At 47.8% G+C, this 24,162-nt stretch overlaps 2 protein-coding genes across 3 annotated transcripts in view; one reads left to right on the top strand and one right to left on the bottom strand.

Moving 5' to 3' along the window:
- Positions 1 to 834: 834 nt before the first annotated feature.
- Positions 835 to 15,399, top strand: LRRC40 (leucine rich repeat containing 40). The gene is made up of 15 exons (XM_078605527.1): positions 835 to 1,533; positions 4,214 to 4,398; positions 5,334 to 5,407; positions 5,996 to 6,125; positions 6,691 to 6,814; positions 6,890 to 7,032; positions 7,600 to 7,772; positions 8,752 to 8,842; positions 9,330 to 9,375; positions 9,888 to 9,999; positions 10,702 to 10,809; positions 12,233 to 12,343; positions 12,569 to 12,646; positions 13,440 to 13,625; positions 14,178 to 15,399. Exons 1-15 carry the CDS (start codon positions 1,413 to 1,415, stop codon positions 14,281 to 14,283), a joined length of 1,788 nt encoding a protein of 595 aa, XP_078461653.1. The 5' UTR covers positions 835 to 1,412; the 3' UTR covers positions 14,284 to 15,399.
- A 1,143-nt stretch (positions 15,400 to 16,542) lies between these two features.
- ERBIN (erbb2 interacting protein) overlaps positions 16,543 to 24,162 on the bottom strand; it is a 119,001-nt gene continuing 111,381 nt past the window's right edge. For both annotated transcript variants that reach the window (XM_078605525.1, XM_078605526.1), the window contains exons 27-29: positions 23,486 to 23,578; positions 22,003 to 22,077; positions 16,543 to 20,688 (exon numbers count right to left, since the gene is read on the bottom strand). In XM_078605525.1, the coding sequence (XP_078461651.1) occupies positions 20,593 to 20,688; positions 22,003 to 22,077; positions 23,486 to 23,578 (264 nt within the window). In that variant the 3' untranslated portion in view covers positions 16,543 to 20,592. The remainder of the gene's footprint in view (positions 20,689 to 22,002; positions 22,078 to 23,485; positions 23,579 to 24,162) is intronic.

Below are 24,162 nucleotides of genomic sequence, written 5' to 3'. Positions count from 1 at the left end.
TACCGAAAGAACCAAAGAGTATGGATCCTTGCAGTCACGAAAACTTCAAATCTAGCTATGCAATAACACATTCCTGCAGAGGGAGCTGGTAGGAACGTCGGGTTGCTCGGTCAATGGCCAGGGTCAACGGCGGCGTGGTGTATTCCGCAAATATGCCCGACTGTGAGGGCGGGCACAAGCCGGCGTGAGTAGGTTAAACGTTGAGTTTTATAAGGGCACCACGGGGTGACTAGCCCCTCCCCAACCAGCCCCACCCCTCCCACCCCCCACCCAGCCCCACCCTAAACCACCCAGCCCCACCCTAAACCACCCAGCCCCTCCCCTTTCCACCCCTCCCACCCCCCACCCAGCCCCACCCTCCTCACCCAGCCCCTCCCCACCCTCCCCTCTCACCCAGCCCCACCCTCCCCACCCCTCCCCACCCAGCCCCTCCCCACCCCTCCTCCACCCAGCCCCTCCCCACCCTCCCCTCCCACCCCTCAACCAGCCCCTCCCCACCCAGCCCCACCCGTCCCCTCCCCATCCCTCCCACCCCCCACCCAGCTCCACCCTCCTCACCCAGCCCCTCCCCACCCTCCCGTCCCCACCCAGCCCCTCCCCACCCCTCCCCACCCAGCCCCTCCCCACCCCTCCTCCACCCAGCCCCTCCCCACCCTCCCCTCCCACCCCTCAACCAGCCCCTCCCCACCCAGCCCCACCCGTCCCCTCCCCATCCCTCCCACCCCCCACCCAGCTCCACCCTCCTCACCCAGCCCCTCCCCACCCTCCCCTCCCCACCCAGCCCCTCCCCACCCAGCCCCTCCCTTCACGACGGACGGACACAATAATCCACTGTGGACTGGTGGAACCAGTGGATTCCTACCAGTAATATAATAATTATACAGCTACGACTAACCCCGACCGCACACGTTGCGTCGAGGTGCGTTTAGAATATTTAGATAATTTTGCTGCTATAAATTTGCACGCGATAAGCCACTTGGCTGAGCTTATCATATGTGTCCAAGTCTCTTCTGAAAAACACCACCACCTCCTGCTGCCTATCATCACCACCACCACCTCCTCCTGCTGCTGCCATCATCACCACCACCTCATCCTCCTCCTGCTGCCATCACCAGCGACATAAACACCACCTCCTCCTGCTGCTGCCACCATCACCTCTTCCTCCTGCTGCCATCACCACCACCATCATCACCACCACCACCTCCTCCTCCTGCTGCTGCCATCGCCGGCGACATAAACACCACCACCACCTCCTGTCATCACCACCACCACCTCCCCATTCACCCCCAGGCACTCATCTCCTCCACATCGTCCCACGCCGCCCGCCCTCTCTTGTGAAAGAGCAGCGAATTCACACTCTTCGGTTTGACTCCTTGCAGTCACGAAAGCTTCAAATCTCAGGCAGAGCCGCGATGTCCACACATCGACGAGGCCCTCCCAAGGAGGAGGAGGAGGGCCCCGTGCCCCGGGGCCTCCTCAAGGCGGCCAGGACGAGCGGGCAGCTCAACCTGGCGGGACGAGGCCTCGCCCAAGGTGAGCGGCCTGCCCGGCGGCGTGTGGCAAGGCCGGCCAGGGTCGCTAGGCAAGCGGCGTGGTCGGCAGGCTTCCCGGGAAGTGCGTGACAAGGCCTCGGCATGTTTGTTTGTTGTTATGTCACGTTTATACATCGTTCTTTAAACATTGAGATTACTGTGATGGATTAATAGTTGTTTTATTGACGTATGTGCTCTATTTAACCGTTGTGATTTATAATTTGGGGTTTGTAATTAATGTGTGGAAGTTTTGTATGGGCATTGCAGTCCGTTATTTAAGCATTAATTCTCATGTACAGTACGAACATTCTGTATATAACCTGTAATGCAACTTGCGAATACATTAATGCGGTCGAGAGATTAACCACTTGTTGTAATCGAAGATTTGGTTTGGTAATTGTTGCAATGCGCAATGTTCTTGGAGTTCATAATACAGTACAGGGAAGTATAGGAATTTGCGGATGATGTAACTGATTAAATATTAAACACAACACTAACGATGGATATTTTACAGATTTGTGACCAACATACAACCACAAATGCGGCCTTAATTTGAGTTTGTTTTACATTTACCTCCAAAAAAATGGTTTTAAAAAATTACGATGTCGAACTTCTTTCGCACCGTACGTTTCAGTTTTATTTATTTGGTATAGCCCTGTGAGCCATTCGGCTCTTGAATCGGGTGCAACCGCAACAAACAAAAACATGAACAAGAAAACATCTTAAAGTGACTATGTGCAAACAGAAAATCCAAGAAAAGACAGCAAAATATTGCAGAAAAAGAACCGTACACCAACGCTGTGTGCAAAAACCCCAGTGGGATGCATATCTAACAACAACAACCACAAGACTACTTAGATTAAGGCCATCAGTCTAACTCCGTACTACAATAAACAAACATGGCCAAACCAAAAAACTTTTCGAAATCACCAAATAAAGCCATAAAAGCAATGTACGTAGCCAACCGGACAACAAACAGAACACAAAAAGCGATTCTAAAGAAGATCGTTTGTCAATCAAGGTGATTTAAAAGTGCGCAGCTCCCAATGGCTTCCTAATATCAGCAAGAAGAGCGTTCCAGACGGCCGCAGAAACGCATCATCTGAACGCGCGTGATGCAGTTGACCGTCTTGCTTCGATGGATATGGATAATAAGCATAGACACACTGATCCGTGCTTGTGTTTGGGATTAAGCCACATGGTAATTTTGTGCCGCAATTCTTCGCAGAGAAAATGGTTCAAAGGCTGAGAAGTGCACGGAGAGACGTGGAGAGAGAGATGCTCAGATGCCCACTTTGAATTACACCGAGCGACAGGGAAGAGGAAGGAATACGTGAAGCAGGGGGGAGTACACAAAAACATGACATCATTGATAATTACAAATTAAATTGGCTTGGGCAGAACACTTCGCTAGAAGGGATGGCTGGCCAATGGACGAGACCGGTGATGGAATTTCAGCCAGCCAAAGGAGGGAAGTTGTCCTTAGAGGGATGACCACCGTGGAGACGAAGCGATGGATTGAGGTGCAGCAGTGAGATGGGTGATGTCTTGAAGGGGGACGCCTTCATCCAGCACTGGATTGACAAAGAACTATAAATATTATAGTACAGATAATTTTTTTTAATATCTCGTCTCTTAACATCCAATATTTACACACACTACTTGTTCATACATACATATATTTAATTCATGTGCGATTCATGAATGTTGTATAGTATGTAGAAAACGTATTAATTACAGTATACACTTCTTATCTTTCCTACATTTACCTAAGCTTACCTTGACCCTAGTTAAAGAATATTGATTTTGCCATCACTACCCATGTCCCCATGCCTGACTTTCTACCCTTTATCCCTTGTAAACAAAAGTTCAAGTGGCAAGCCATGGGACATTGTTCCTCCCAATTGGATGCCTGCACCAAGCCAGTGATGGAAATTCCACATTTCCATGGCGCAGCCAGTCTGTCAATCAGGCAACTACTATAGACTTCCCGCAACGGTGTGTTTGTTCTTCACTACAGAGTGGTTATGTTAAAAAACAGCATTGCATAGTGGAGAACTGCCTTGTCGGAGGAAATGGAAGACTAGAGAGTGCACCTTGACACAGGAAGTATACAAGTTCACGGGATTCTAACCCATGACGTTCAAATGTAAAAGCTGCTCAGTGCCTGACTCCTGTATGAAGAAAAAACTAATTTTCCTAGAATCATCTGAGACACATGGCACTATATATATACTCTTAGTTCTTTCGGTAAAGTCACGTAGGTAAAAAAATGAAATTAATAAAAAATAAATCACGACGTTTCGGAGGCAACACAAGCTTCCATCTTCAGGTGAAACTGTCACAGCAAAAAACGGAAGATTGTGTTGCCTCCGAAACGTCGTGATTTTATTGTTTTTATTTTTTATTAATTAAAATTTAATTTTTTTACCTACGTGACTTTACCGAAAGAACTAAGAGTATGAATCCTTGCAGTCACGAAAGCTTCATATCTAGAACAAATGGCACTGCCTAAGCCCCAACTCTCAGCACCTTAGCCTAACCTCTCCCCCACAGAGGCAGGTCCGCTCCCCCCCACAATTTATATACTGGTGGCACTGCCAATGAGACGGATAAATGACCAAACCCTCACCCTGCGATCCATACACCGCTCTGCTCGCAACCCTTCCCTCCCGGCTCAGTGCCACTGGCGGTGTGGCGCATCAACGTGGATCCGCCCGAGGAGGTAGCGCGAGGAGTGGTGTTCGGAGCGTCCGGCGAGCGCTGGTGGGAACAGGCCGACCTCACGAAGCTCATCCTCGCCTCCAACCGCCTGCGGGTCCTCTCCGACGACCTGCAGCTGCTGCCCGCGCTCACCGTGCTTGACGTCGGTGAAAGAAGTTGAACACACATACGACATGCATACATACATACATACGAGCGGAGTGTAATTCTAATACGAACGCAGTGCGATTATGTTAATTCTAATACGAACGCAGTGCGATTATGTTAATTCTAATACGATTCTAATCCCGAACCTCTGATTAGCACGGTTGGCTACGTACGGTGCGAAATAAGTTCTCCATACATGCAGATATGTCCACGATGCACTGTCAAAAGTGAATGGGGAACTGTAAGAGGCGGCCGGGTGGCTCGGAGGTCAAAGTGATGAGCTGGATTTCAATTTTGGGGCCCAAGTCATGTGTTAGCAATGACAGTATTCACTTCCGTGAGATTTTTTGGCCAAAATATGCCAATGTCTCCATTGCAATGCATAGGGTTAAATTAAAAGATGTGTTTTGTCCGTGTTGTCACGATTTGAATCTGGCCTTGGTGTTTACAGGACTCCCATCTCCTTCCATGTAGGGAGAGGGGAAGGTGTCTTGGTCAAAGTGATGCACTGAATAATAACCTGTTGCTGTACATATGTTGTTTAGTTAAGTCAGACGATACAGACAAGACCAAAAGGCCCAAAAAGTGATACAGACAAGCTCGTGTTTGCATAAAATAGGTTACAAGCGAAAATCACAGTATTATTGCAAACTACAGGGGTGGCTTTAAACTCTGGTTGGACGATTCTTCGTTAATGAAGGCCAGTTAAATAACAGTCGTGTGTCCGTGCTTAATTGCACTTATGAATGCCAATATTTATTATTTCCCTTCTACGTAACTTTACCGAAAGAACCAATAATATGAATCCCTGCAGTCACGAAAGCTTTAAATCAAAATTTAATTTTTGCATTGTCAAGTGCTGCTTGGCTTCACCTCCGTTGCATTATTGTAATAGTTTATGATGTTCTATCCCTCACTTGCCTACAATAGGTACATGACAACCAGCTGACTGAGTTGCCACAAGTGCTGGGAGAACTGGTTAACCTGCAGAAGCTGAATGTCAGGTGTGGCAACTGCATCGCATGAAAAGGGCAGTTCCACAATGTTTAGACACTACTGATGTGGTTCATCCTTAGTAAAAACATCCAAGTGCCTTTTGACCCGGCCAGTAATGTGTCAACCTGTTTGGACCATAATTCAGGTAGAAATAATTTGACACTTTCTTGATAAGGGAGAAATCTTAGGATGAAATACCATGGTGTTGGACATTTACGGATGGCCATTTTTATCCACGCTGGGATTGTCATTGTGCGTTTAGTTTGGTGTAGGTGTCAAACCATTGACATATCAATAAGCCATATTTATACAACTATGGATACTCATATTCAAAATGACACCCCGCATGTATTATAAGGATGATTGAAAAATTTCGACTGAGGTTGCCTAATTTGTAGAACTGCCTGTATATTTATGAACGGCTTATCATCGTATAACAAAGGAACGTCAAACACGACTCTTTACTTTTCACAACAGTACCCAGACACTGCATCCAGAAGCAACATACATTCAGTGTGTAGTTGAATTCATTTCTGCATTCTTTTGTAATGTGAGAAACATCAATAAAAAAGCGAAATGTCTTTTCTGTTCTGCAGCCACAACAAGCTGCAGACCCTGCCCGAGAGCCTGTGGACAATCAGCAGTCTTCTGAGCCTGCATGTGGAGCACAATGAACTGGAGGGAATTTCCAAAAACATAGGAAACCTTGCACGCCTCGAAGAGCTGGTGAGGGATATTTCTGCTCAAAAATACATTAAACATTTTTACTTCTGATTTGTTGGATCCTAATCACCATCATCATCTTCTACCGCTGGACGAAGGCCTTCCCATGCTGTTAGACTACTCCATGGCTCTGCGTTGCCACAGTCTGACTCATGTGTGTGTAAACCTATCGCATCACTCCCATCTTTGATATCATCACTTGAAGCATTGTGTCTTGCCTTAGCCCACTTTTTACAACCACCAATTCGCTGTCTAATTTGCATTTGTTCCTTGAACCTTGTACTCCTCACGTTTGTTGGATTAACGCACTTGAATGTGAAGTCCATTGGTGTAGCGCGGATGGCATGCGTCCTGCTATGAGGAATGAAATGGGTGCCCCCTGTCCCAATTCCTCCCTCTTTGTGGCCTAGCACCTGGGCCCCTCTGGCCCATGAGTCCTGGGGTGTAGTTGTACTGCCTGTAAACTCGCTAGCCAAGCCTTTACGAATATTATAAATATTGCTTCTTGTTTGTATGTTTCAATTTCTATACATTTCATCTGAAGAGCTTACGATCTGCTCTCTACCAGGACCTCTCCTCCAATCGGTTGACAGCTCTCCCGGGCACTCTGGGAAAACTGACGCGGGTCACCAAACTGAACGTCGCTGAGAACAAGCTCAGGGAGCTGCCGACCGAGATTAAAAGCATGAAGGGTAACGGCGGCACGCCCACCACACGCACGGGCGGTGGATGGACAGGTTGCGTCTGACTGCGTGCCTCTGCCACAGGTCTGTGTCAGCTGGAAGCCACCCACAACCTGCTTGAGAGCGTTCCAGCAGCGCTGGGTGGCATGGCTTCCCTGCAGCAGCTCTACCTGAGGCACAACCGGCTGAAGAGCCTACCCGAGCTGCACAATTGTGCAGCCCTCAAGGTGACGTGTGCTTCCCAGCAATGGGAAGGTAGCTGGTTAAAAAAAAAAATCCTTTTAATCTCCGATTTTATCCCAACAGATTGTGCGATCTTGCGATCGGCACCATGTCTTGAGATGAAGTATCCATTTGCATTTATGGCAGGGTAGTGCAACCCCCTTCATTTTGGAGAACAGCCCATGAAAATGGATATCACAGAGCCTCCTATAAGATCCTTTGAAGTGACATCTGCTCCACACACAGTAGGAGAGGCAACATGTTTCCACCTGCCCTGCCACTCGGCATGATGTGCGCCACACGAGGGTCAAACTGATACATTTTATACCAAATTAAATAATACAAACAAATGAGGAACAATACAAATGAAATGGTTACAAATTAGATTTGTTTTTAAAAGAATAGGATTGTGATGCCAAATCATAAAAATTTATCAACGCGATGGTGGTGATGGGTGGTGGGGTGAGGGCGGTTAATCGTTGAATGCGTAACAGGAGTTGAACGACGCAGGATTGCACGTCCGCACTACTGCACGCGGTAGAGTACAGCTGAGGGTCTCTGTGCCTTCGCAGGAGCTGCACGTGGGGAACAATCAAATCAGCGAGCTGGGCCCTGAGCACCTACGTCCGCTGGGTGCCATCAGCGTGCTGGACCTGAGGGACAACAAGCTGAAGGAGCTGCCGGACGATGTGACGCTTCTGCACGGTCTGGAGCGCCTCGACCTCACCAACAACGACATCAGCAGGTGATCACTGGGGGGACCTTGCTGTCCTTAATGTGGACTTAAATAACCTTTTGGTGGGTCACGCATGAGCACAACATATTTTGACAGGGGTGGGGATACTTTTCCTTACCTAGGGTCGAATGGGACGTTCAAATGGCTTTTTGGTGGGTCACGCATTAGCCGGCACGAGACTTTAATGACGCGAGGACTGTCTGCATTGACTGCACAGAAGTAACTTGGAAGACGACAAGAAGGCGCCCGAGCGTGCTAAAACTGTAATGCAGTTTTGCCACGGTGAAAGTTTTCTCCTCTGGTCAATTGTATACAATTCATCAAAGAAATTGGAAATTGTACGATAATGTGCCATTTAGGCTGTTAGAGCGAACGATATGGAACAAACCGTGAAAAAAAAACTAATGAGAAATAACACAAGCAATTAAAGAGACAGGACAAATGGGATGAAAGAAATTCGAATGGATAGAAAGAAGACGGTAAACACGAGATGAGACAGATTCAGTCGTTGAATCACGATGACAATTTATCCAGTCACAGAAGCGGAGAATCACGTTCTACCTGTTTAACCTCCTCTGTTATCGTACATGTAGAATCTATAGTGGTATGATACTATGGAATCTATTTAAATTAAATCATTATATCATACATGTTACAGAAAAGTTGTGCTGGCTGCCTGGGGTAGACGGACAGATGGACGGTCACGGCTGCAAGTTAGATACAAGAACAAATCTTAAGTGCACGATTCAATGGATGTATTGTTGTTACCATCATTTCGGTCGATGAATCGTTATATTTATATTCGCAAAGCTCCAATCCTTGGGAACTTGCCGCGCGAGCTCTGAATGCAAGTACAGTGCGCTTGGACAAAATGTGCTCCCTTTTCATGGACATCCAACGTGTCGATTTTAAAAAGGTGCCGGCTAGTTACGAACGACTGCATGATGAACGTGCTGGGGCTTTGTGCTTTTGCTTGCGTGCCATGCAGCCTGCCTAACGCACTGGGAAACCTCGGGAAACTGAAATCCCTCGCTCTAGAGGGAAACCCATTGCGGGCCATTCGCCGAGACATCATCAACGTAAGCTTTCCGTTGTTTTTGTCAATGGATATGGAACGAACACTGCATCCCAGCTGCAGTGTGTGTCCATAGCAGCAGCGTGTGTGCCACGCGCCCAATATAATTCAGGTTTGTTTGATGTTGGATGCACTTTTAACGCTTTCCAACTCAAGTTGAAAGCGTTTATGCATTAGCTCTGTCTATCCAACTGGAACGGGGAGGCACTGTAATGCTCGTAAAAAAATATCCAATTTGAATGAACATGTAGTTTTAAAGTTGTGTTGCCATTATGGACTTTGCCTATTGAAAACAACACAAACATATCAATTGTGTTGGGCAAAATTTAGAGGCGTGGAGAGCAAAAAGGAATATTTGCAAATATGCAAATGTATTTTGCCATGACAGCTATGCATCGGCTTCACATCTGAGAACATGCACATGTTGGAAAGCATCACACAACCCCATGCATATTCATGATTTATCCTAACCTGTATATTCAACATTCCAGAGAGGAACACAAGAAATCCTGAAGTTCCTGCGGAGCAGGATAGAGGGTGAGCGTGTGCAGCAGCAGCAGCGCACATTTATTTCTTGTGTCTTGATAATTGTTTTTTTACCCTTCTATCTGGCAACAAAACTGACACCTTTTTTACAAGGAGTCACGTTTGTATAGACCACAATACCTGCAGTCATAATGCAAACAAAAAAAACATAACTCTGATAATGTCCACTGTCCTTGAAGTTGATTGGTCCACACCCGAGACAGGTGTCAGTTTTGTTGCCAGATAGAAGGGTAAAAAACCAATTATCATATTTTTACTGGCAAATGAGGTTCCAATGGTGTTCTTGTGTCTTGTTAAACCGCACTCGGAAATACCACGGACGCCATAGCTGCAGTCGAGGCACTTGTATAGCGGAGCGCCGTTGATTTGGAACACGCTGTAGTTTATTAGCTGCATGTTAAATCCACGTGGCGGGGCGCCTTTTGCTGCCCTTAACGTGACGTCTCGTCACAACGGGTTTCTCGTCGACGTAAAAAACGAGCGGAGGACTATGAAACCTGCAGAGCCAACCGGGAGCGAGGACAGCCCTGACACGGTGACGGCCATGACCCTGCCGAGCCAGGGAGGCATCAACGCCTTCACCATGAGCAGCATGCAGAAAGCTCTGCACTACAGGCAAGCGCCTTCACCAGCGTCACCACGTGAACCTCCGAAACCTCGCTTTTTTATTCGGCTTGATTTCTCCCTTCACATCCACGTCAAAGGGGCGTCTGTACCCTTGGCCAGGTCATCCAGCATGCATCCGCCAATCTCGTCAGACACCAGAAGCCAAGCAGGTTTTGAGGGGGTTGATCCTGAAAAGGAAAAAAAATAGCCCTTGATGGTATAGGCCATGGGTTAGCAACCTGTAGCTCCAGAGCTGCATCCAGCTCTTTAAAGGACTGCTTCGTGACGTGATTATTGAGGACCGTCTCGTATCCACATGCATTGTTGCTCCTGGTATATCGATTTTTTTTTTTACGAATTAAAAAAAAATGCTCTTATTATTTTGGTTGCCGCCCTCATGGTATAGGCCAGGGGTCGGCAACCTACGGCTCCGGAGCCGCATGCGGCTCTTTACGGGCTGCTTCTTGACGATATGTACATATGTACAGTATGTACTCAGATGCATTGCGGCTCTTGAAATACTGAATTTTGTACCGAATTGGAAAGAAATGGCTCTTCTTGTTATTTTGGTTGCCGACCCCTGGTATAGGCAGTCGGCGGAGATTACATAAGTGTCCTTTTGTTTGAAATTTATCTTCTTGGCCTTCACGTGGCTAAACTAAGGACAATGACTTGACGGTGGGGGTGGTGGTGGTGGCTTGGGGAATGCAGTGGGAAGAAGGCTGCTGAGATTCCCGACGAGGTGTTCGAAGCCATCCGAGGGAGCAAAGTGACGGCCGTGGACTTCAGCAAGAACCAACTAAGCATCATCCCTCCCAGGTAAACGCCGGCCCAGGTAGACACTCGCCCAGGTACGCACGAGCCCAGGTAGACCCTAGCCCAGGTAGGCACGAGCCCAGGTAGACACTAGCCCAGGTAGGCACGAGCCCAGGTAGACACTCGCCCAGGTAGACACTCGCCCAGGTGGACACCAGCCCAGGTAGACACTAGCCCAGGTGGACACCAGCCCAGGTAGGCACGAGCCCAGGTGGACACTAGCCCAGGTAGACACTCGCCCAGGTGGACACCAGCCCAGGTAGACACTAGCCCAGGTAGACACTAGCCCAGGTAGACGCGAGCCCAGGTAGACACCAGTCCAGGTAGACACGAGCCCAGGTAGACACTAGCCCAGGTAGACACCAGCTCTGGTAAACAGAAGCCCAGGTAGACGCTAGCCCAGGTAGACACCAGTCCAGGTAGACACAATTGCACTGCTCAATCACACTCCCGCTACATTTATTCATATTCATTCCAATAATTCGCATCTTGTCACCAGAAGGCAAACGGTTGTGGCAACATGCCATTGTGTGATGTTACAACGTGGCACAGACATTGTGATTACGTGATGATTACGACCAATATTATTCATAATCAACGTTTTTGGGTTTAGATCGCGTTATTTATAAATGTGTCGTAACCCTCCACCACCCGACACGGCCAATCAGTGACTACTATTAAAATGTTGTATGTATGTTGACATTTAAATATAAGCGACATGCATAGAAGCTGTATATATAAGGATAGACATTTATTTGTGCACGACCTGAATGCAAAATGTATCATTGTGTCATTTATGCAGGAAAGCCACTGGCTAATTATTTTTCAAGGAGTTTTGACTAAAGTCACTTCGGGTTCACTGTTAATGCTTGAGGCTCAGAGATACAAGATAGGGTATGCTTCAGGATTCTTATGGATTGTTAATTTCTGAGACCCAGACAGCCAGAAAGAGGCACATTTAGATCCCCGGGGTTGAGTGTTAATTTAAAAGGCTCAGAATAAAGCACCCTCAGGGATTCTTATGGTTCAGTGTTAACATTGGAGGCTCATAAGGACCGTTTTGAGAGCCGAGAAGGACATGGTTGTTTTGTAAACCATGTCTGAAGCACGTAGTTGTTTTTAAAAGCCACACCATGTAGTCATTGTTATTTAGCACGTGTGTTTAGGAACAGGATCCGTAGAGTTGGAGCTTGCAGAATTCGGTCACCGCTGGTTGGATCATCAGGTTCCCTGAGGGGGGGGGGGCACTGAATCCAATGCCCCCCGATGTGATCATAAGGAAGTCCTTTGCATTGTGTGACATGAGTGTGTCTGTTCGCATTATTTTGATTAAGTAAACGGCTCCGCTGCGAAGCATAACGCACGTTAGATCTTCTTCGAGTGCATCTCCAGCACCGTTCATGGAATCTAAATGTGTCCGCGGCAGGATCGTGGAGCTAAAAGACATGGTGACGGACGTGAATGTCGGGTTCAACAAGATTTCTGTCCTCTCGCTAGAGCTGTGCATGCTGGGAAACCTGACTCACCTTGACCTCAGGTGAGACCTGCACCAGCAGTGTTGTATTTTATGTGGGGTTTGGAAGATTTTTTTCCTTCCCCCACACCTCTGATTAGCACAGTTGGCTATGTACGGTGCAAAAGAAGTTCAACGCTCAGACATCTTTCAATGATCGTACTCGTACTGTAACTTGCTCGATACAAAAATAAGGTCGCCGTTATTTCCGGCTTCCACAACTTTAATTTAAATGAAATTTCATTTTAGGAACAATGCCCTCAGCTCTCTCCCGAACGAACTGGAAGCACTATGCAGACTGCAGAGCATCATCATCTCCTGCAACAGGTTTGGCTCTACGGCACATCAGAGATTGCATTGATAAGGATGTCGCAAATACCATCGCATGCAGTTTAGTTGCCCCCTTGCCTTGACTATTGCAACTCTGCCGTACGGATTAAATTATGGCCTCGGCAAACGCCTTCCACCGTGTCCAAAACAACACCCTCCTCGTCAGAGTTGTTTGCCTGGCCCCACCTCTCGCGTGCTCTTGAAACCTTTTGAAGGAGCTGCATTGGTTATCAGTCCATAAGAGGAGTCCAGTTGAAGGTTGCAGTATTTGCTTTTATAGTAAAGGCAACCAGTCAGCCAACCTGCCTGAGCAATGGCATCCACCTATTTGTACCATCACGAAACCTACGTTCATCTACTACGGTGGACCTGCTGTTTGTGAAATCCACTTGGCAGCTTAGGACCGCAGAATGGGCCATTTCATCTGCAGCCCCGGTGGTCTGGAGCAGTCTTCCAATAGAAGTTCCGTCAGCTGGAACAATATGGGTGCTTTTAAGACCAGAATGAAAACATGTATTTTCTCTTCCGTTTAATCGAGTTAAAATTTCTCGGTACCATCCGTACTTTCGTCCCAGCTTCTCGCTGAATATGGCGCCGTATAAATATTGGATTGATTGCGCACCGATGTCACACACGATGCGCGACACCCACTTCTCCAAAACGCTTGCCCTCTTCGTCATTTCACTTTCCTTCCACCTTCGCTTGTCCCCTGTGCCCCATTCACTTATCCATTCGCCGACACCCCTTGGCTTGCCCCGCGCGATAACCCGGGTGGTATCGCGTGCGGTAGGTTCCGCGAGATCCCTCCAGTGTTGTATCGCGTGGGCACGCTGGAGACGCTGTTGGCGAGCGACAACCAGATCGGCACGGTCGACGCGACGGGGCTGAGGTCGCTAGAGCGGCTCGGCACGCTCGACCTGCAGAACAACGACATCATGGTCGTCCCGCCGCAGCTGGGCCTCTGCGCGAGCCTCCGGTGAGGGGTCGGCTAGACGGCGTAGCACCCCTCGGATAATAATTATCCGTGATGGTTAATAAAAGGTGTTCGTTTCTTTGCCGGTTGCAAAACTCTTAAGGGCAGCTCAGAGGTTCCCGGAGTTCTTTCTTTGTATCGAGTATTTTGGCTACTGCGAGAAATTTCCACGTGATCAGTCACTTCGTTGAGCTATCAATTGTAGCCAGGAGGAAGCGAAGTGAAAGCTAGTAAAAAAAAGTTAATAGTTTAGTGTTTCATTTTGTTTGTGAGGCATCGTGTAAATCGCCCCTTTTTCCCCAACCTCTGGGCAGCCCTGCCTCATTCCAATGCTAAACTTATCATCTCCTAGACCGACGGATTAAAATACGGCATTGGACTGACCGTCGGCTCTCGACTTTGCAACTTGGTGATGCGAGCAATAGGAAGAGAGGGCAAAACCACCCCTTGAGATGCAGACGTTAACTGTAGAGCTCCCGCATGGCAGCGAATTTTGGTGCTGGTGTATGAAAAACCGCCCCCCCCACCCCGTCCCCCCCACCCCGTTCCCCCCAGGTCCCTGCTGTTGGGAGGAAACCCATTCCGCTCACCGCGTCCCGCCTTGCTCTCCAAGGGCACAGCCACGCTCCTTGAATACCTGCGTGACCGTATCCCCGTCTAAGTGCGGCCCCAGTGCGCACGGCACTCTGCACTTCTGGAGCAGCACTTACCTGTGAACTAGCGTACGTGTACACACTGCTGTGCGCACACGGCATGTAAACGTGATGATTAACCCCTCCAGCCCCCCCCCCGCCCCAAAACCAAAAAAAATATTAATTGCACATCAGGTTTTGTACCTTCATAACAAAAATTATTCAAGTAAATACCACAATTGACGTAGTCATGGACGTGTACAGAGAAGGCTTTGAGAAGGGCCCCTCGGGGACCAGCCTCTGCCACAAACATTTTTATGAAAAATTTTCACGATTCAGGGTTGTGATTCACAAAAAATTCTCGTCTCAATATTTCTTTGATTTGTAAAATCTATAGTCTGCCATGTTGGGAGTTATTTTAGAAGACATTTCTTGTTTTGAACCTATGCAGCTACCAGTGGATCACCCTGTGGCAGAGCCTGGCCCCAGAAGATGGTAATTATTTAGGTCTTGTATTGTTTGTGTGCCGTTGATAGTTTCGTCGACGCGGGATGTGATCGTGCGATATAACAGCATCATTAGCATATAATCTGCATCAATCATATACTGAGTCTTATGTGCATGATTCAATGACAGTTGAGCGAGTTTCAGAATCGACTTAAAATTGATAAATCCATTCATTCTCATATGCCCAGTGCGCATGCAAACGCCCTGTACACGAAGGGTTGATGCCTTCTTCCACTTGACCGGAGCAGTGCAGTATTTCATGAAGGCCGCGCACACTCCGATGTGCATTTTACATGAAGTTTATGGGTATTACTGCCACTTGCCTGCCTGTCTTTGCCTGTCTTCGCCTGTCTGCCCGGCACTGCTGCAAGAATCATTGCAGCAGTTCGTGTTTCGGAACAGAAATGGCCTTTGCCACGTATGAACTGTGGGCAGAGCCACATTGTTAGAGAGTTAATACTGTTTGTTAATTCACTGTGTTCATTTTCTGCACGTTGCCACACACAGTCACTCCAGTGTCTCTCTGAACAAGAGCTGATTATTAGATTTTTTAAAAATATGTATAAAATGCCTAATGAACGTTTACACAAATTCCACTGTGCGTGATTTGCAAAAAAAATTAAACACAAATGAAGCAACGCTCTTGTTCTGCGCGACTGATTCAGTCTGTGTCCTGAGCTTAAAAGTCAACATTTCTTTACACATTGTCTGGCTTATCTTGTCACGAGAAGCAATGTTTTACACTGGGCTAGGCGGCCAAGTAGATCCATAGCTCGTAGAACCAAATTTCGTAGAACCAAATCTAGTGTGGCAATAACAAGCCATGCATGGGACTGGCTTGTGGTGAACAGCCACCTGCATTCATTGGGGTTCAGACAAAGCCACGTGATGGTTTAACCGTGGTGACAACAAATGTCAACGCTTTCTGTTTAGCAACCAATATATATACACACAGAGGGCAATTACCCAGGACAGCCTCACAGAGTCCTGACTGTTTTCAAAAAGGTCCTTGAGGATGTATGTTTGTTTCCCCAAATTATATTCCAATTGCGCTATCAGCTCATGTTATGAGAGGAACACACTTCCACTCAGAAGTTTTGGCGGTAGCAGCAGTGCACTGCCCTCTAACAGCCCTTGAAGACGTTGCCACAGAACTGTGATTGAGGTGACTTAGGTTGGCTTATTTATCCACACTAGAAGTACAGATTTCATTTTCCCTGCATAAAGTATTCATTGCATGTCAAACCGTTTCAAATTCTCAGTCAACGAACTCCGCAAGAGTGCAAAGTCAAATTGTTTAAGTTAATTGGTGAGCAAGCTGAAACGATTAACTCACTTAACCTGTTCTTGGTTCTTTCGGTAAAGTCACGTAGAAGGGAAATAATAAAAATAAAACATAATAAAATAGTTCTCACGACGTTTTGGCCACAACGCAAGCAGCCATCCTCAGGTGAAGAACAGGTCTGTCGGAAAGACAGCGTCTGAACGGGCACCACCAGGCTTGGCAGCGTATATTTAAGCTGGGTGACTTTACTGAAAGAACCAAGAAGATGAATCCCTGCAGTCACGAAAGCTTTAAATCGAAATTTCACTTAACCTGATGTAATCATGGGCGTCTCGAGACACGACCCCGAGTTCGAAGCAAAGCTCTCGGCCAGTGCTGGCTGAGTGATAGGACCACTTTACAAACTCGCTCTTGAGCTTTTGACTTTCAACAAACACAAAGCGCACGCTTGCGGACTCGTTTCACAACACTGCACACACCAACCACAGACAGCAAATGTGGGCAATTTTTCCCAGTGGAATGTTTTATTGTACATCTGTATTTTTTTTTCCTCTTCTAAATTTTACAGTACAGCTTTGACAAAAAAAACACCTGTTCCCAGAAAGATATTAGAAAAAGAACATTAAATCCAGCTTCCCCTGTACAAATGATTAGGTAAAACGATGGACGTAAACACGAGTAGGCATACATCGCTAAGAATGGGTTGTACGTGATATCCGCAAGTCTATTCATTAATTCACCAAATGACCACCATTGATGCATGTGCTCCATTAACGCTAGTGTCAGCAGCCAAATTTGTAAATAATAAAAACCCCTCAGTGATTATAAAACTGCACCCTGCGATACAATACCCCTGTTAACAAAGCGTCAATATAATACACGGTTAAAATCACATCTTGTTATGTACATCAGAAAAAAGTTAATGCGTGGTGGAGAGCTTGAAATAAGCGAGTGGAACGACCGATGCAACCCACAGGTCTTTAGTTACACAGGTTAGCGACTCTACTCACACGACAAAATAAAATCTTGGGTGTAAAAATGCAAAGCAGGCCGTTTTGGTACTACCCCAATACACCGAATTACATCTGGGAAAGCTCTTCATCAGGCAGGGTTAATTCATTTTACAACTTTCTAATTCCAGTACAAAATCCGTTCAAACATCCCTCGACCTGCAAAAACGTAACGTGACAAATTCGTTTGTTTTTGTTTAAGCAACAAGTGTACATCATTTTGGCTCTTTCAAAAATATTGCTCTCCTCGTCCGTGGACAGGCAAACTTGTCGAAGGCACTTGTCAAAAGCAGGACAAAACAAGACCAGAGACAAGACTCTACACGACCACCTCTCCTGCCGCTCCATCCACTGCCCCCCACCCCCCCCCCCCCCGCTTCACATACTTTTCCCTTGTCCTCCTGCCGCATGATTCCCCTTGCACTGAATGGGAACTAAAACGGTGCCTTAAAAACGTGGGGCATTATCTTGATGTCTCGCTTAACCGCCCTTTTACCAAAACTCGTAGCAAACAGACGACGATCGCATTACTCAAGCCCTTGGTGATTTAAAAATGCCTCTCGTCTCATCGGGTAGACTCGCTGATCGGGTATTACCGACACTCGCTGCCGAACTCGCGTTGATTTAACGATGGCTCAACAGGCATTCGTTACTGAACTTGGAATGAGAAACTTGCGTCTGAAAACACATGCGCCACACTCCTTCAAGATGTCCCGAGCCATGAGATTGAGTCGATATGCACCGTATTGTAACGTTTACAAGGCCTGTCCACTCTTGTCACATAATTCGATTGTTTTCCTATTTATACTGACAGTACATTCATCCACATTGCTGTGACCACAACAATTATGAGCTATTTATTTTTGCATTATAGTCCCCAATTTCATTATATAGGAATGTCGCTCAACTTGCAGGGCAGAACAAGTCATCCAATCCCACAGGGCGTGCGTGACAAGACCATGGCCAAGTTTTGCAGAACTCCGGTGGAGAATCGATTCCTCTATTTGTTAAAAAAAACATCCCATCACGACGAGCACCGGTGAAACCCAAACAGCCTCGCCCCAACCGTGCTCCCCCCAAACAAACCGAAGCTCGGCCACGGCTTCATTTCTCACCGAATATTTTCCAGGTCACTGGGAAGCAGCACGTGGACTGACTTGGTAACCGGAGCCGTACAGAGCACCGCCATCCTAGCACGTGGCAGGCATGGGGGATTTATTTTTCTTGCGAAACCACGATTGATATGAGAATGTCCGCCGGGCATGCAGCTGTGCTCCTTGCACCGTTACGCATTAGATCCGAAGTACCGTAAGAAGAAGACGACGACGATAAGACGTAGCAGGGCTTAGCTGCCCCCCCCCCCCCCAGATTTTTGTACCCAACGTACACCGGGACCTCCCGAGCCACCCGTCATACCTGGTGCTCCGCCCGTCTCAACCTCCCCCCCCCCTCCCCTCTTGTTTATATCTCAAGTCGATCGCGTGCGGCTTGCCGCAAGGGACCGGTGCCGCACGCACCACATCGGCGGAGCGTTGGGAGCTCGGCTCGGACCGGGCGCCTCCGTGCCGAGTACCAACGGCCCCCAACCCCCACAAACACCCAAAACCATCAAACCGACTCAAAGACGGACGCGGCCCAACGAATATGCCTTGTAGATGCGTGCCCCGACTACACGTCCCAGGCAATGCCGATCCGATTCAGTGATGTCGGCGGAGTGCCGTAGTGAATGGCAAGCCCGACCGTTACTTTTGATCAGCTTTGAGAAACTTCGATCAGACAGAGGGAAATGCAGCAGTTTTAGGGCAGGTGACGACAAGAGATATTCGTGTCCTGGGCCAAACGTTGCGTGTATGTTTTAGTTTTTGCTGTTAATGCAAACTTTATATACACGATGATGCCCTCGAGAGGAGAAATTATCACAGTAAGAAACAATTGATGTTAATTATTTTGCTTGCCAGAATATATAAAGTTTTAAAAAATAAACACGCAACAACAACGAAACTACTATACAGTATCAGTAATGTCTTAACCGCTGCTATTTATACTAATCTTCGCTTTAATTGTGCTCACAGTGAGTGTGACCGTTACCCTCCACCACAGGCCTGGTCTTTTTTTATTTACTTTTTTAGCAGAAGCTTAGAATCCCACAGTTCATCGTGTGCTGCTGCCTTAAACATTTTATACATCCAATCCGCGTGAACGCGCACAGGCACGCGCAAGCACACACACACACACTGGGGGGCTCCACTTAAAGCGGACCTCGGGGACACTCCGGCAGACCGGGGACCAGCTGACGAACCTCGCTGGTCGATTTCGACAACGAAAGATCAGCGGGGGTACACCGAGGCATTTTTTCCCCCTTCGTTTTGCTTTACGGCAGACGTAAGCCAGCAACAGTTGGCTGCGCGACGTGTTATTGTATAAGGGGGGTGGAAAAAAATCATCGGTTGCCCAAATATGGTTACAATATCTGATCACTGCTCCCCTCAAGTAGGCAATTTGGAAGTTCAAATTTTAATAAGGTTATGGAAAGAGAAAAAAAACTCAAAACATTGGTCATTAGCACTGTGGCCCTTTGGCCTTGAAAGGAAAAAAACATATATATATAAAAGTTGTGATGTTTCAGGCAGTCGCCCTTCTTCATAGCTCATAAAACAGGACATTTTAACTTTCACAAAGGCAATTAACAAATATAGCACAATTTAAGTCACTACGAAGAAGGGCTTTTGGCCAAAAGACCACCTTAAATATACATTTCATTTTAAGGCAGTGTTATTGACGAATGTGTTGAGTTTTTTTTAATTGTGCTCGTGCACCGCTGATAACGCAGCAGCAGCATCACCAAATCATTTGTCTTAAGATTACAGAACGAGGTTACACGACTACCAAAACTAAAGCACGTGCTCACATCAGTAGACCAACCATTTTTTTTTCTCATCACAAACACACTTTTTCAACAAACTCCGTTTTTTCACTGCCTCGACAAAACTCTTATCGACTCTACGCCAAAGCCGTACCGAGTTGCCAGACTTTCCCGCGGTGGACCGCGTTTCCGGTGAAGATCGCCCCAAGTGTACCGAGCCGTGCAGACAGAAGAAACCAGGCGACAGAAGAGCGTGGCGACAGGAGTGTTCACGCAGGAGCGTCGTTCGCTAGCGAGCTCCCTTCTTCATCGGCGCGCCGGGAGTGGGAGGGAATGTCTGCCGTTCGCCTCGCTCCTGACATCCGACCCGACCCCCCCCCCCCACTCCACCCAGTGTCCGTCGCCCGAGCTGCGTCCAATCATCACTCTATAATAATATATAACATATATATCTTAAAAAAAAAACCGTTGTTGAACAGCAACGGCTGATATGGAAGCAAACAGTATTATTGCTATTGCGACTTTTCCTCACACAGGCACCGACACCAGAATAAAAAACATAAATGACCGACGAACTTCTGGGGGGGGGGGGGGGGGTAGTGGCAGGGGGAAAGCAAGGGGGAGGGAGGAGGTGTGGTCTAGGCACGTGTGTTCTCCTCGACGCCTCCGGGCGCTAGCGTCGCACGACCAACTCCACCGGGTTCTCCAGGCCCTTGAGCAGCGCAACGGCCCTCTCGTGCGCCACGTCCGCAAAGTTGTAGCCGTTGGCCTGGCGAGCGCACCATGTGACGAAGCAACACACGCAACGCACACACAGACAAAAGACGGACACCCTTATTAGTTTTACGGAGTGCATAGTACACCGGTGATGATTCACGCCCTTCACCACACCGACCCCCTTTCCCCCAGCAGTTCAGTGGTTTGCACATAACATGAACAATATATTCTTACACACAGTTTGATGCGTTTAATTGTGAGCGTATGAATTGAGCATTTTAGAATCACATAATCAAGGCATTATTATGACAAGCCCGACATTCAGCCTTTTAGACTGCACTGTCAGGTAGGTGGACAAATGTGAAAGCAACGTCCAATCAGATCACACACGGGTCACATGACTATCAGAGGTTGTGCGAATTCCGTAGACCAATCACCGTTTATTATCAAACACTTCAAAAGTTTGTGTTCATTGGCGAAGGAGGTCAAGGTTTCTCCGTTGATGACCTGTGGAGCCAGATTTGGCTCCGCAAAGGCTTTTGGAGTGGCCCGTCGAGCAATGGGTCGGCGAATCACAGAGAGAGGTTCAGATTAATGAGATGAAAGAAGAGGTTAACGAGACAAGGAGAAACTTGAGACACGAGCGATTAGGATTCGTGGTCACACGTACGGACGTAACGCGACGTCGCCCAACGTCCGTCCATGTGACGCACAACATCGCGCGGCGCACCAGATAGCGCTCATTTGATTACAATTGCACATTTAGGTGGTCAAGCCAGATAACCGCAGAGGAGCGCGTCGGGTGGTGGCGGGTTTAACGACACGTTAATATATTTACGCGACCTAACCCAAAAAACTTGTATTATGAATGATATTGGTTGAGAAAGCCTACGTGTTAAACTGACTAACGTCTTTGGGGAGGGTACTTTTCTTCACGCCAGAAAATTGTAGGAACTCCAAATTAAGCAAATGAAGCTGTTGTCTTCACTGGCGTTCCACAAAAGATGCGGAGATTACGTCATCACATCTCTCCCTCTATTTAAGGAGGATTTCTCCACAAATCTGGCTGTTGCCTGATGAAGCCAGTTGTAATTACTCGCGAAACATCGTACTCAGATTGTAAATGTTGTGGCTTTGCTCTCCAACACACCGGTGTGCTGTACTAGTAGCGAATTGGCCACGTTCTGTTTACGTGACAAACCTTACCAATTGGCCGTGTCGGCTGGTGGCGGGTTTAACGACACATTTATATTTTTACTCGACGTAACCCAATAAACCTTCATTGTGCATCGCTCCGATGAAAATGTTTTCGTCTAAGCAGCCTGCTCGATGCCGACGGACGTGTCGACTTGCTCCACAATCTCACCTTCACGATTCTGTCCCCTGGGCGAAGCAGGAAGGCGGCAGGGCCGTCCGGCTGCACTCGCGTCACGAATATGCCCTGGACAAGGGTCGCGGGAGGTGACACCGAGAGGACAATCAGCCTGTTGCCGCCGCCACCCCAGCATCAGGCGCCATCATCAAAACCATTGTTGTGGCCATCACCACCAAGGACAAAGAAAAAGACCCAGCCTGGATGGTCCATTAACAGACTGTTGGGGCAAGTGCTGTTAGTTAGCGGGCAACCTATGAAGGCCGGCACGGCACACAAAAGCGGTAGGTGGCCAGCACCGCAACCTTTGTCTCCCAAGTGGCAATGTTTACAAACCGCACCAACTACTCATTTGAGGCCGAGTTGACCTAGGGGAGGTCCCGGACCAGTTCAGATAATCGTCACTGGTGTTGGCCATGAGCGGGAATTGAACTCGGGTCCCCCTATTCGTAGCGCAGCGCGCTAACCGCTCCACTACTGCTCCCAACCATCATCACCACCAACATCACCAACAACAACAAGCGCCATTCGCCACTACGTGGCTGTGACGTCACCACGGCGCTTGTGCCAGGCTATGTACACGTTGAGGCCACGTGAAGTGTCGAACGCACGCTGGCAGGAGGTCACGGGGCAGACCCAGGTGCCATGGGTCGACTGACTGAGATGACTGGCCGATGCACCATTTGTGCCCCCTACTGTGCCAACCACCACTACTGTCAACACAACAATCACTTTCATCATCCCCGCCATCGTCATAACCTTTAGAGGTGGAATTATTTACGGGTGAGAACATGAGTGTGTATGTATGTTGAACTTCTTTCACAGCGTACGTAGCCAACCGTGCTAATCGGAGGTCCAGGGGAAGGAGACAACAAACACAAACATCAGTTCTATAAACATGAGTATGTCAATCTAGGTGGTTTAAAAGTTCATAGCTCCCAGTGGCTTCCTCATATCGGAAGGAAGAGCTTTCCAGACGGCCGAAGAAGCGCATCCGAAAGCGCGCGATTCAGTGACCGTCTTTTCTCGATGGTTAGCCAAAAGCCGCTGCGAGGATGACCGGTCTACGCGTGATGGTTTATGCTCCTTGAAGAGATCAGCAAGGTATCGTGGTTCATTTGCGGCAAGCGACCTTAGCCCGGATTCAAACCCATGCGCCTCATTGTTGCCGGCTCAGCGCTATTTGAAATTCTCACGACGTTTCGGCCACAACGCAAACAGCCGTCCACAGGTGAAGAAACAAAGCTGTCGGAAAGACAGCATCCTAATGAACACTGCTAAGCTTGGCGGCGTATTTTAAGCTGGGTGGGAGGAGGAGAGAGCCTTGACAAAGGAGTTTACATATCAACTCCAAGAATAGAAAACATATTTAGTTTGCACACTTTTACAACTTTTCCGCTTATCTTTCACAGTTTTCTCCCCCTCCCCCACCACCAGTGGGCAACTCGTAGGGATGTTTTTAGAGGGCGGAGCGTACCATGTTGGAAGGGCTGAAGGGGCCAGACTGCCCTCCGACGCCCCCAGAGATGCTGAATCCCAGGCCCGGGTTCTTCTCAATGAGCACCACCACCTGCAGCGACATTCGTTCATTTATTCAAAAGAGAAGTAACTAAAACGTGATGACTCCATAAAAAAAACATTAGACTAAAGGCCAAAGCAGGTTGTATAATTTGTATTTTTTTTCATCAATGCGGCCGATTTCACGAGCGCAAGCCCCCCTAACAGCAACGCAGCTTTACACTACAACTTCATTTACAAAGCATCGTCTTCGTGAGTTACCGTGCGCCTCCGTTACAGACGGATAGACAGACAGAGCTGGTGCATAAAATGCTTCGGCCCCCGAGTTTAAAACGCGGTTTTAAACGACGAACGTTGAACGACGACGTTGAACGACGACGTTGAACGAACGTTGAACGAACGTTGAACGAACGTTGAACGAACGTTGAACGACGACGTCAAACGAACGTTGAACGACGACGTCAAACGAACGTTGAACGACGACGTCAAACGAACGTTGAACGAACGTCAAACGAACGTCGAACGAACGTCAAACGAACGTTGAACGAACGTCAAACGAACGTCGAACGAACGTCGAACGAACGTCAAACGAACGTCGAACGAACGTCGAACGAACGTCGAACGAACGTTGAACGA

Source organism: Lampetra planeri, chromosome 24, assembly GCF_965212315.1.
Source record: "Lampetra planeri chromosome 24, kcLamPlan1.2.h2, whole genome shotgun sequence".
Lineage (NCBI taxonomy): Eukaryota > Metazoa > Chordata > Hyperoartia > Petromyzontiformes > Petromyzontidae > Lampetra > Lampetra planeri.
The sequence above is the reverse complement of the archived record's forward strand: the minus strand, read 5'-3'. Positions and strand labels throughout refer to the sequence as shown.

Bases quoted from the DNA above. Each gene is read 5' to 3' on its own strand.
- LRRC40 (XM_078605527.1), top strand. From the start codon at position 1,413: ATGTCCACACATCGACGAGGCCCTCCCAAGGAGGAGGAGGAGGGCCCC. The intron at 7,033-7,599 runs GTGACGTGTGCT...GTGCCTTCGCAG, and splicing joins ACAATTGTGCAGCCCTCAAG to GAGCTGCACGTGGGGAACAA. The intron at 8,843-9,329 runs GTAAGCTTTCCG...TCAACATTCCAG, and splicing joins TTCGCCGAGACATCATCAAC to AGAGGAACACAAGAAATCCT.